Source organism: Salmo trutta, chromosome 38, assembly GCF_901001165.1.
Source record: "Salmo trutta chromosome 38, fSalTru1.1, whole genome shotgun sequence".
In the NCBI taxonomy this organism is placed as follows: Eukaryota; Metazoa; Chordata; class Actinopteri; order Salmoniformes; family Salmonidae; genus Salmo; species Salmo trutta.
Genome location: NC_042994.1, coordinates 17578367 through 17591700, shown reverse-complemented (window position 1 = coordinate 17591700; position 13334 = coordinate 17578367). Strand labels below are relative to the sequence as shown.

General features: G+C 44.8%; 1 protein-coding gene across 1 annotated transcript; it reads left to right on the top strand.

Annotated features, from left to right (window-relative positions):
• The first annotated feature begins 536 nt into the window (after positions 1-536).
• Positions 537-6377, top strand: LOC115178646 (vitamin D(3) 25-hydroxylase-like). The gene is made up of 9 exons (XM_029739900.1): positions 537-778; positions 1954-2116; positions 3336-3488; positions 3858-4018; positions 4337-4510; positions 4900-5038; positions 5231-5418; positions 5573-5714; positions 5861-6377. Exons 1-9 carry the CDS (start codon positions 617-619, stop codon positions 6052-6054), a joined length of 1476 nt encoding a protein of 491 aa, XP_029595760.1. The 5' UTR covers positions 537-616; the 3' UTR covers positions 6055-6377.
• Positions 6378-13334: the final 6957 nt, after the last annotated feature.

The window sequence follows — 13334 nt, the reverse complement described above, 5'->3', positions numbered from 1 at the left end:
CAATTGCGGCCTGGCCAAGATAAAGCAAAGCAGTTCGACAACATACAAAAACACAGAGTTACACATGGAGTAAAACAACATACAATCAATGATGCAGTAGAAAAAATAAGACTATATACAATGTGAGCAAATGATGTGAGATAAGGGAGGTAAAGGCAAAAAATGCCATGGTGGCAAAGTAAATAAAGTATGGCAAGAAAAACACTGGAATGGTAGATTTGTAGTTTGAAGAAAGTTCAAAGTTCAAATATAAATAATATGGTGCAAAGGAGCAAAATAAATAAAATAAAAATATCGTCGAATATACAGTTTGAAACTGTCTTTACCTCGTAATGGGTGGCAAATAAAGCCCCAGTTCCAATACCAAATCAAACTAAAAATATCAAGTCCTGAATCAAGGCTGTAAACCTACTAGTCTCCCATAGGCAGACAGGTTACCTCCCACATTAACTGTTGCCATAGATCTGTGAACTTAGAGTTAGCAAATATCCCTCTCATAAACCCTTGTTGACTAGTGTTCAAAACAAAGTCCACAATTTGTGTGGGTGGCAGCGTCTTTAAATCAGCCAGCATTAAATCGTGATGTAGCCTACACAATTCCTGAAGCCCAGTCGCGATGCTTGGGTCGGTGGTGTTGTTGTGGCTCTTTATCCTCCTTCTATTTTTCTTCATCAGGGTCCGCCGACCTAAAAACTTCCCACCAGGACCCCGTCCCCTGCCCATCCTCGGCAATCTGCTACAGCTGGATCCTGCCAACCCCCTCAAAGACCTGGAAAGGGTAAAGTGGGCTATACTTTGTAGGCTAGAGTTAGACCAACTCTCGCTAGACCTACTCTCGAGACCTGCTACGATAATGCTGCTGGAAAGAACTTTTTTTTGTGACGCTAATATTTTGGATAAAGCTTTCTTCAAGCAACTCGTAATATAGGTCAACGGATTCCTATTATTCTGTATAATAAATCCGAGTCACTCCATTTAGTATGTATGATATGTTACGTTTCGTATGGTGTGTATTATGGATGTCCATCGCCCATTTCGTTATGATATGTTACGAATTATAATTTGTATTATATGTTATGAATTTGCAAAAATGAACAATATGTTATGAATTTGCTGGGCCCTCCCTGCGCGCATGCACCACGTCTATTTATATTTGGCACGGCACTGTTCATGACAAAAAAACGGTTCACACCCCTCTTGTTGGTGGACAGGATTTTGCAGGTTTAAAGCTTATTTCCTGCAATTCTACACATTTTGTCATAGGGTGCAAAGAAAATGTTGCCGTTTTATAGCTACATTTCTTGCAATTCTATACAGTTTCCCATGTCTAATGTGTATTCATGTGATATTTGAGTGACAAAAAAAATTGCAAGAGGTGTCACTGCAGTTCCTGGTTCGAATCCAGGCTACATCACATCCATTCTGATTTGGAGTCCCTTAGGGTGGCGCACAATTGGCCCAGTGTCATCTGGGGTAGGCCGTCATTGTAAATAAGAATTTGTTCTTAACTGACTTACCTAGTAAAATAGTTAGTGAAAATTGTGGATAAAAACCATGCTTTCTGTTATTTCTAAACTGTAACATTCTATGGGATTTTTAAACAAGGAAAAAATATTGAATTTTTAAAAAAAGGGAAAAACTTTATTATCCTGGGTAGAAATTGTGTAATTACACAAACAACACTGTATAGATATGTTCTGAATAAGGTTGAGCTATTTTGTTATTACACATACGAAAACCAGGGGCTCATTGTTTAATATCAGAGTGCTACACAACTTGTAAAGGGACAAATAATAGTAGTCAGCCAAGAGTTACTCCTGTAACCACTCTAAAACGCAAGACTGAAAGCTTATCCATCAACCCTTGCGTGCTTGAATAACATTTCAAAAGAAAAGTTCCACATTATTTTCTCACAATAAATACTCCCCCTGTCCCTCTCCTTCTGTGCTTCAGCTGAAGAGGCGCTATGGTAACGTGTTCAGTCTGTACATCGGCTCACGGCCTGCAGTGGTTTTGAATGGCCTGGAAGTGGTTCGTGAGGCACTGGTGACACGCGCAGCGGAATATGCTGGACGACCAACCCATATGATGATCAGCCACCTCTTCAAAGGCAAAGGTAGTACGTTTTTGACCCCCTTTATAATATGTGTTATAATAAGGGCACTGTGTGTATGTGCCACCGGCGGTATCTGAGCCCTGGTCTCCCACAGGAGAAACCAACGTCTTAAGAATTAGCCCAATAGGAAATCACCCCTTAGGCTGAGTGTGACACTGATTTTAAAGTAGCAGACATGAGACCGTGAGTCCGACCCACTTACGCTCTGTAACACGGGTCGTATAAAGGGGACCAGGGCGCAGCATGTAGAGTGCTCATATTTTACTTTAATGAAAACAGTTGAACAAAAACAACAAAACGACAGCCGAGGTTCTGGGCTGCGGGCCGCCGCTGAAGACTCCGGGCTGGGGAGCGTCGCCGGAGCCCCCGGGCTGGGGAGCGTCGCCGGAGCCCCCGGGCTGGGGAGCGTCGCCGGAGGCCCCGGGCTGGGGAGCGTCGCCAGAGGCCCCGGGCTGGGGAGCGTCGCCGGAGGCCCCGGGCTGGGGAGCGTCGCCGGAGGCCCCGGGCTGGGGAGCGTCGCCGGAGGCCCTGGACTGGGGAGCGTCGCCGCAGGCTCCGGACTGGGGAGAGTTGCCGGAGGCTCCGGACTGGGAGGCATCATAATAGGTTCAGGACTAGTGACCGTTGCTGCTGGCTCCATGCCATGGATCATCTCTACAGGTTCCGCGCCCTGGATCATCACTGGAGGCTTCTTACCATGGATTATCTCTACAAGTGCCGGGCCATGGATTATTCATACAGGCGTCATGCCATGGTTTATCCCTACAGGCTCCAGACCATGTCACGGTTGTCGTCGGTGAAGGAGGACCAAAACGCAGCAGGCACATGTATACTCATCTTCTTTATTTACGGGAAAAGAAGGAAGAAAACCAAACAAACACGTATACAAAAATAACAAACCGATGAACGACAAAATAACAGTCTTGAAGGCAACACAGCAATCCAAGAACAATCTCCCACAAATACACAGACAAACACACCCAACTAATATAGGACTTCCAATCAAAGGCAACACCAAACAGCTGCCTTCAATTGGAAGTCCACCCCAATTAACTCAACATAGAACACACACTTACTAGACTACACATAGAAATACATAAACATAGACCATAACTCAAAACCCGGAAATAATAAATCAAACGCCCTCCTAACTAACACACCACACTGAACCACATAAAACCGTGTGCTCCGTGTGTGTTTGTATGTGTGTGCCGATCAGGGGTCGTCATGGCCAATTATGGCTCCAGCTGGAGGGACCACCGGCGCTTTGCTCTGACCACGCTGAGAAACTTTGGTCTGGGCAAACGCTCCATGGAAGAGCGCATCCTGGAGGAGGTGTCCCACATCTGCACTGAGCTGGAGAGCAGTGCTGGTACAGTCTCACACACACACAACGTCCTAGTAATCACAGTCATCACTGTACATATTCATGTCATTATCAGCGCTTAGTATCCACCCCAAAGCTCCTCCAAATACTATATCAAACCCTTACACTATTAACCCCTTGTTGTTGTACCAAACTTCCATAAACCACACAAACTTAATACAAATAAGATACTCTCAGTAATACTCCCAGTATGACTATATTTACTATACTTGTTTGAACATAAGGTATAAAGATTGTGGGGATTGTTACTTTATCTATCCTGTCAGTGTGTTCAATTCAGTAGCTCTGTGATCGCTGTTCTTACCTTGTCCGTATGTATTGCCTCGTGTGGTGATCGTTGCTGTGCCCTGGTAGGCAGTTCGATGGATCCTCAGCACCTGTTCCATCTGGCTGCGTCTAACATCATCTGCTCACTGATTTTTGGAGAGAGGTTTGAATATGACGACCCAGTCATCCTCACCCTCATCCAGAGGTTAGAGGAGTTCATCAAGGAAGCTGTTGGACCTTGGGCCATGGTACAGTCTAAGCCCTGTACCACTCCATGCTTACTAAAAAATGGTTCCAAAATGGTTCTTCGGCTGTCCCCAGGTAGAACCCTTTTGTGTTCCAGGTAGAACCTTCTGTGGAAAGGGTTCTACACTGAACCCAAAAGTGTTCTTCAAAAGGTGTTCTTCAATAGGGACATCCAAATAATCCTTTTAGATTCTAGATGGAACCTTTTTTTTTATTTTTTATAAGAGTTACATGATCATCACTGATCTCTCTGTGCTAGACATGACACACTGATCCACATTCCCCTCTGTTTTACCTCCATTTCCTCCAATCTATTGTAGCTCTATGAAATCATACCGGTCTTGAGGCCCCTCCCTTTGCCCTTCAGGAATGCTTTCCACAAATTTGATCAAATTAAAGAACATATCAAGAAGGTTGTGACCATGCACAAAAATTCAAGGGTCGCAGGAGAGCCCAGAGACCTCCTTGACTGCTACCTGGACCAGATTGACAAGGTAGGAGAACAATAGAACTATGGTTCTAGAAGTAAAATAAAGGAGATAAGATATAAAGTAAGTAGCCTTGTACAAGTAAGCCTGAATGGTCCATAGGGCAGGAGCCTATCTCCTGTTTCTGTAGCATTAAGAAGCTTGATGTAGAAGTACACCCCTGGAAAGGACACTAGTCTGTCGCAGGACTTTACCCTGAATCCATTTGCCAATCAGAGAGGCATCGGGTCCCATTTTTAGAGTCTTTGGAATGACTTCCGTGAACAGGGCAAACATTTTAATTGGGCTGGTGGAAGAGGAGGAAGTACTTTACAGGATGGAGCAGGGTGGAATGCAGAATTGAATGTAGATGCCTTTGGTGTCTGCGTGCGTGTATGTGTTTGTGTGTGTTTCAGACAGCTGAGGAAGGCTCCACATTTAATGACACTCAGATGGTGTCTCTACTACTTGATCTGTTCATGGCTGGGACAGACACGACTTCCAACACCCTCCGCTCTGCCATGCTACACCTGATGACCAACCAGCATGTACAGGGTGAGCAAATACACACACAACACACACACTGGCAGACATTTCATTCAGTTCAATGGCGCTTGTAGACAATGGTTCCGCATTCAGGGTAAACGATGCATATGCCGGCTAAATAGGAAATTAGCTTTAAATATGAAACATTCTACAAAAATTGATTGGATTGAAACGTGGCCAAAGAGTGTGTGTTTGTCCCAGATCGCTGTCACCGAGAGATTGCCGATGTTCTTGAGGGACGTGTAGACGCTTCGTTTGAGGACAGACATGCCATGCCGTATGTTCAAGCCACGATCCATGAGGCACAGCGCATGAGTGACACCGTTCCTCTTAGCGTGTTCCATACTACCTGCAGCGACACACAACTACACAGCTACCAGCTGCCCCAGGTGAGCATTACCATGACGACTGATATCCTGCCTGTTGTTGACCTTAGAACTATAAAGGTCTCCTGGGCTACATGATTGGTGCTGTCTCAGCCTTTAGTGTACCTCTCCGCCTCTCCTTCTCACCCTTAATCCATCTCTCCCCCGTCTGTTCTAGGGCATGATGGTGATTCCTAACCTGTCTTCAGTGCTGCATGAAGAGGGCCAGTGGAAATTCCCTCACGAGTTCAACCCTGAGAATTTCCTCAACGAGGTCGGAGAGTTTGTGAAACCAGAAGCCTTTCTGCCATTCTCTGCAGGTGCCTTTTTGTAAAAGCGTCAATATCTATAGCTTATAAATGATACTAAGACAGGAGAATATGTTGACATAAAATGCCAGGCTGCATGCATATGAAGGTATGAGCGAAGTGTTGTTCTCATTGATAGCCGTGTGTGTGTTCCCCAGGACCTCGTGTGTGTCTGGGGGAGGGGTTAGCACGTATGGAGCTTTTCCTGGTTCTAGTGACATTGCTTCGGCGTTTCCGATTCGTCTGGCCTGAGGATGGAGGTGTCCCAGATTTCAGCCTCATCTTTGGTGGGACACAGTCTCCAAAGCCCTACCGCCTTGGAGTGCGTCTGAGGAGCAGCGAGAGAGGGTGAACTACCCACAGTCTCCCCAAGAGGGCTCTAGTTCTGTCAGACAGCTAAAGATGTTATTCTGTAATAATACACCTTCATTTTAGTAATTCATCAGATGAGTAGTTTTTCAACAATGTGTAACCCACCATTTAATGCCTTATAATCTGTGTCAGCTTCTGTAAGGATCAGATATTGGAATGATCATTCACAAACTAGATCTTTCAGTAGCTTGCATGTATTTTGTAATCCATTCCATTGTTAAAACTATTGGTTTTGTGTTTATGTTAATTACAATGAATTGTATTTTCTTATCAAGTTTTTTTAAGTAAACTATGTGATTTGGATAAAAAATGTGGACCTCTGATTTTATGTCCTCCCATCCCCTTACCTGCATCTGTAACTCTTATGATTGAGGTCGAATCTCCTGCACCAATTTTTTTTTGATGAAGCTCTATATGAGCTGCAATGCTTAGCCTACTCACAAAAGTATTGCAGACGAACGTTTCGTGCAGATAGTTATTGCTATCTGCCTCCTAGATAGCATATGCTGGAAAATGTTATATAAAATCATTTCTTAAAGCTTCTAAATGCTTTTGCCTTTACCAAACTGATTCTTGCTCTCAGATCAATAAAAACCACTCAGAGTTAAGTAATTTATGGAGGGACCTCTATAGTCACCTCTCCAGAAAGAACCATGAAGAAATCTCTCCTCGGCACTGGGGGCGTTTGAGTGGCCTGCTTTTCAAAATTTGTGCATTATGGGGATAAATATTTTAAGACTTTCGCCTACATGTTGACTGCATGAACATTAAAACAGCCATGTGATCAAAGGCCATGAAGTTCCAACTACAGTCTACTTACATTTTCTGCAGTTGCTCCTCACCAGCCGCAACTTGCAGCCATCTCCTGCTTTGTTTTGGCTTGACCCACGCGAACGGGACCGAACATGTGTCTAAACAGAAGAAGCAACTTTGCCTCGATTCATATGTATACAGTGAATATGTACAAATGAATGTGATATTTCAGGCTCTCTCTCCCCAATTGATAGTACCATGTACACACATACAGTATATTTACAATTTGATTGTGTGATATGGGGGTTGTAGACATGTTAATTTTTGACAATATAAAGAAAAACTTTATGAACAATGGCAACACTACCATGTTGCACCGAGAATTGTTGTCGGAAAACCACATCAGTGTCCAACTTTCGTCTGTAGCAGATGCACCACCCCTGACTTCAATCCTCAATTTGTCTGCAGTAGAATACGGCAACAGGCCAGCAGCACCAACCGCCTTTCACAGCCTGCGCAAAAAAACAAAGCGGAGCTCATGCCTTTAAGGCTACTGTTTCCAAATCATTATTAGAGTCGCATCATGCAGCCTTACAATGTATTAAACATCAAAACATATAGCCCAACGTTTGTAGAACAACTAAAGTTACATTAATAACTCTAAAGTAAGCATATAGGAGAACCTATTTCTTTGTTAACCGCTCAACATAGAATAGCCGCATGAGCGCACTCTCAAAATGTTTGGAGAAAATATCGTTTTTATTTTATTCAGCTTTGTTCAATTGTATTCTTCATACTATAAAATAATGCCACGGAATTCTGAGCAAATCTTGTCTGCTAAATGAACTAGTGTAGCCCACAGCCATTTGGCATAGCCAGATCAGGACCTAACATATGGACAACTCAGACAACGCTATTCCGTTCTTCTGAAATAATCTACATTTTCTTCATATCATGTTTCTTTAGACCTGTCTAAAATAAATACTGGATTTATTGTGAAGGTGTAGGCTAAATTACATGGATTTATTCAATTTTTTTAAATGTAGATGTTCTAAAGATCTGCATCAGTGGCTGGTAGGCTGTGTGTGGAAGCCAGAAGATGCTAAATGTTTTTACATTAATTAACGGTCAATTACCGTGAGACAGACAATTATTTGCTTGACAATCACTGGCTGATGAAATTTCATGACCACCAGAGCCCTATAAGAGATCAAAACAGTTGCACTGTAGAGCCCTGACAGATGAGCTGCTAATCAACACTAAATAGCTACGTTTTGCAAATATGGGTCAATTAATAAATATTGATCAATCAATGAACTGTTACAGAAGATTGAAGTCAAATCCACACACACCATTATTCTTACCTGATGACATCGAATCTGAATCTCCCCTTTTCCTCCTCTTCAACTCCTTCTCTCGCAGTTCCACTCAGCCCCAGTGTTTTCCTGCAATCGACTAGACGCACAGACACCCGCTTCAGACCCCACAGTAAGGCACTAGCGGGAGAGGCACGACCTAGGGACTCCGGGAGAGGGAAGGGGGGTGGCAAAGACGTGTCCTGGAAAACACATAAGATAATAATAACAGAATCAATTTAAAAGTCTCAGCAGTCTTTCATTGAATCCTCTCATTCTCTGGACCTCCTTCTCAAAATGCATTGGAAGAGAAAGTCCAACCAGAATCACCTTCTTTTGCCAAGGACATTTACAGTTGATGTCGGAAGTTTACATACACTTAGGTTGGAGTCATTAAAACTCGTTTTTCAACCACTCCACAAATTTCTTGTTGACAAACTATAGTTTTGTCAAGTCGGTTAGGACATCTACTTTGTGCATGACACAAGTCCTTTTTCCAACAATTGTTTACAGACAGATTATTTCACTTATAGATCACTGTATCACAATTCCAGTGGGTCAGAAGTTTACATGCACTAAGTTGACTGTGCCATTTAACAGCTTGGAAAATTCCAGAAAATGATGTCATGGCTTTAGAAGCTTCTGATAGGCTAATTGACATCATTTGAGTCAATTGGAGGTGTACCTGTGGATGTATTTGTCACGGTCGTCGTAATAGATGGACCAAGGCGCAGCGGGTACGTGAATGCTCATTTTTATTAATCCAAAACAAACACGAAAAAAACGATAAACGGACCACAAAACAGTCTTGTAGGCAACACACAGCAATACAAGAAACAATCTCCCACAAACCCCAAAACAAACATACTCCTAATTATAGGACCTTCAATCAGAGGCAACAATAGACAGCTGCCTCCAACTGAAGGCCCCAACACCAATTAGCAAAACATAGAAATATAAACGACTAGACAGAACATAGAAATAAACTAACATAGAACAATAACCAAAAACCCCGGAATACATAAATCTAACACCCCTCTACACACACAACCACCCCGAACCATGTAAAACAAATACCCCTGCCACGTCCTGACCAAACTATAATAACAAATAACCCCTTTACTGGTCAGGACGTGACAGTATTTCAAGGCCTACATTCAAACTCAGTGACTCTTTGCTTGACATTATGGGAAAATCAAAAGAAATCAGCCAAGACTTCAGCAAAAAAATATTGTAGACCTTGGGAACAATTTCTAAACGACTGAAGGTACAACTTTCATCTGTACAAACAATAGTACACAAGTATAAACACCATGGGACCACGCAGCCGTCATTCCGCTCAGGAAGGAGACGCATTCTGTCTCCTAGAGATGAACGTACTTTGGTGCGAAAAGTGCCAATCAATCCCAGAACAGCAAAGGACCTTGTGAAGATGCTGGAGGAAACAGGTACAAAATTGTCTATATCCACAGTAAAACGAGTCCAATATCAACAAACATGAAATGCCGCTCAGCAAGGAAGAAGCCACTGCTCCAAAACCGAGCACCCCGCTCGTACAGGGCTACCAGTTCCATCCAGCTAGGACGGGTTGTGCAGGAGGTGAGATCAAGACCGCCTGTGCGCCTCCATGGCCCGGTGTTTCCAGTTCCTGTCTCTCGTGCGGACCCGGAAGTGCGAAACCCCAGTCTGGCACGTCCAGTACCAGCACCCCGCACCAGGCTTCCAGTGTGTCAGCCCAGTCCGACTCGTCCTGTTCCCGCTCCCCGCACTAGCCCTGAGGTGCGTGTTCCCAGTCTGGCATGTCCAGTACCAGCACCACTCACCAGGCTTCCAGTGCGTCAGTCCAGTCCGACTCGTCCTGTTCCCGCTCCCCACACTAGCCCTGAGGTGCGTGTTCCCAGGCTGACACCTACAGTACCAGTACCACGCATCAGGCATCTAGTGCATCAGCCGCTCACCAGTCAGGAGTCGCCAGAGCCGCCCGCCGGTCAGGAGTCACCTGAGCCGCCCGCCGGTCAGGAGTCGCCAGAGCCGCCCGCCGGTCAGGAGTCGTCAGAGCCGCCCGCCGGTCAGGAGTCGCCAGAGCCGCCCGCCAGTCAGTAGTCGCCAGAGCCGCCCGCCGGTCAGGAGTCGCCAGAGCCGCCCGCCGGTCAGGAGTCGCCAGAGCCTCCCGCCGGTCAGGAGTCGCCAGAGCCTCCCGCCGGTCAGGAGTCGCCAGAGCGGCCCGCCGCGCCGGATCTGCCAGAGCGGCCCGCCGCGCCGGATCTGCCAGAGCGGCCCGCCGCGCCGGATCTGCCAGAGCGGCCCGCCGCGCCGGAGCTGCCAGAGCGGCCCGTCTGCCCGGAGCTGCCAGAGCGGCCCGTCTGCCCGGAGCTGCCAGAGCGGCCCTTCTGCCCGGAGCTGCCAGAGCGGCCCGTCTGCCCGGAGCTGCCAGAGTGGCCCGCCGCGCCGGATCTGCCAGAGTGGCCCGCCGCGCCGGATCTGCCAGAGTGGCCCGCCGCGCCGGATCTGCCAGAGTGGCCCGCCTGCCCGGAACTGAGGGGGTCTGCCTGTGACCCGGAACCGAGGGGGTCTGCCTGTGACCCGGAACCGAGGGGGTCTGCCTGTGACCCGGAACCGAGGGGGTCTGCCTGTGACCCGAAACCGAGGGAGTCTGCCTGTGACCCGGAACCGAGGGGGTCTGACTATGACCTGGAACCGAAGGGGTCTGCCTGTGACTCGGAACCGAAGGGGTCTGCCTGTGACCCAGAACCGGGTGAGTCTGCCTATGACCCGGAACCAAAGGAGTCTAGCAGCAACCCGGAACTGAGTAAGTCTATTAATGATCCAGAAATAAATATAAGTAACTGTGTTTCAAATGAGTCTGCGGACAGTGTGGAATGGAAGAGGTCTGCCTACGATCCGGAACGAGGGGAGTCTGCCTACGGCCTGAAACGGATTAAGTCTGTCTGCATTCTGGAGGACAGTAGGCCGGAGCCTGAACCACCACCTGTATAGGTGGGTTGGGGAGGGGGGGTGTAGCACAAGTGCCGTCGGTGACGGCAGCCACCCTCCCTTCCCTCCCTTTAGTTTAGAGGGATTTTTTTGTTGTTGTTTTGGGTTTTGTTTATTTATGAGGTGCATCCGGGGTCTGCACCTTTAGGTGGGGGGGGTACTGTCACATCCTGACCAGTATAAGGGTTATTTGTTATTGTAGTTTGGTCAGGACGTGGCAGAGGGAATTTGTTTCATGTGGTTCGGGGTGGTGTTTTTTGTAGAAGGGTATTTGATTTATGTATTCCGGGGTTTTTGGGCACTGATCCTTGTTTATGTATTTCTATGTTTAGTCTAGTGGGTTGTATTTCTATGTTTAGGTTAATGGGGGGTTGGACTCTCAATTGGAGGCAGGTGCTTTCTCGTTGCCTCTGATTGAGAGTCCTATATATGGGTATGTGTTTGGTTTAGTGTTTGTGGGAGATTGTTTCTTGTTTTGCTGAGTGTGAGCCTGACAAGACTGTTTTGTTGTTTGTGAGTTCGTTTCGTTTTGTTGTTTTTGGTGTTCTTGTTATGTAAATAAATATACAAGATGAGCATCCACATTCCTGCTGCGTTTTGGTCCTCCATTCCCGACGACAACCGTGACACTTCCCTTCCTCCTCTTTCTACTACCAAATACCTTTGTTGAAAGGTTTGGATAAATCTTCTATTTGTGTTTGAATCTTTGCAAAAAAAGCTCTTGTCTTGGTAATTGTTAGAATTCTTAATTTTGGCGAATATCAAAATATTCTGGAAAGAAATGTCATAATAAATTAGAGCATGGAATATTGTTGTTGCATCCATTTCCAAAGTATTGCGCATTGAAACTTCACAATACATTCTGTGAACCGAGGTAAAACCAGTTTCAGGTTGGATATTCAACAGATATTCGCCCGTTAGTTTTCCTTATGTCCACCAAAAGCAGTTAGGAACCGTCAACATAGTGACAAATCAACATTTTCACATTTCAACAGCTCTTTAATCATTACTCCTAAAACTTTAAAACTTGTTGTAGCTAACTCGATGGCATAGACACGCATTACAGACTTTTTTTTGTTGATTTACATCTTGCAGTATTTTAAATTATTTATTAACATTTTGAATTTCAATAGCTCATTGGTCATGTGACCTACTGACTTCAAACAAGGTTTAGAATGTTCACTGACTACCCTTCTGTATTGCACACCCCTTAGTTTGTCCATTTTCATGTCACATGTTTTTACATGAATTTTTCTAACTTAAAAATTCCAATAGCTCCTTAGTCATGTGACCTACTGACTTCAAACAAGGTTCAGAATGTCCACTCAGTGGGCCTACACATTGCGCACCCCTTAGTTTGTAAATTTTGATCTCGCAAGATTTCACATGAATTTTTCAAAATGTAAAATTTAAATAGCTCATTGGCCATGTGACCTACTGAATTCAAACAAGGTTCAGAATGTCCACTGACTATCCTTCTATATTGCACATCCTTTAGTTTGCACATTTTCATCTCACACATATTTACATGAATTTTTCAATATTTCAAATGTCAATAGCTCCTTGGTCATGTGACCTACTGACTTTAAACAAGGTTCAGAATGTCCACTCAGTGGGCCTACACATTGCACACTCTTTAGTTTGTCCATTTTCATCTCACAAGATTTTACATGAATTTTAAAAATATAACATTTCAATAGCTCCTTGGTCATGTGGCCTACTGACTTCAAACAAGGTTTAGAATGTCCACTGACTACCCTTCTGTATTGCACCCCCATTAGTTTGTCCATTTTCATCTCACAAGATTTTGCATTAATTCTTCCAAATTTAAAATTTCAATAGCTCCTTGGTCATGTGACCTACTGAATTCAAACAAGGTTCAGAATGTCCATTGACTACCCTTCTATATTGCACACCCCTTAGTTTGTCCATTTTCATGTCACATGTTTTTACATGAATTTTTCTAACTTAAAAATTCCAATAGCTCCTTAGTCATGTGACCTACTGACGTCAAACAAGGTTCCGAATGTCCAATCAGTTGGCCTACACATTGCAAACCCTTTAGTTTGTCCAGTTTCATCTCACAAGATTTTTCATGAATTTTTCAAAATGTCACATTTCAATAGCTCCTTGGTCATGACTTCAAACAATTGAAATT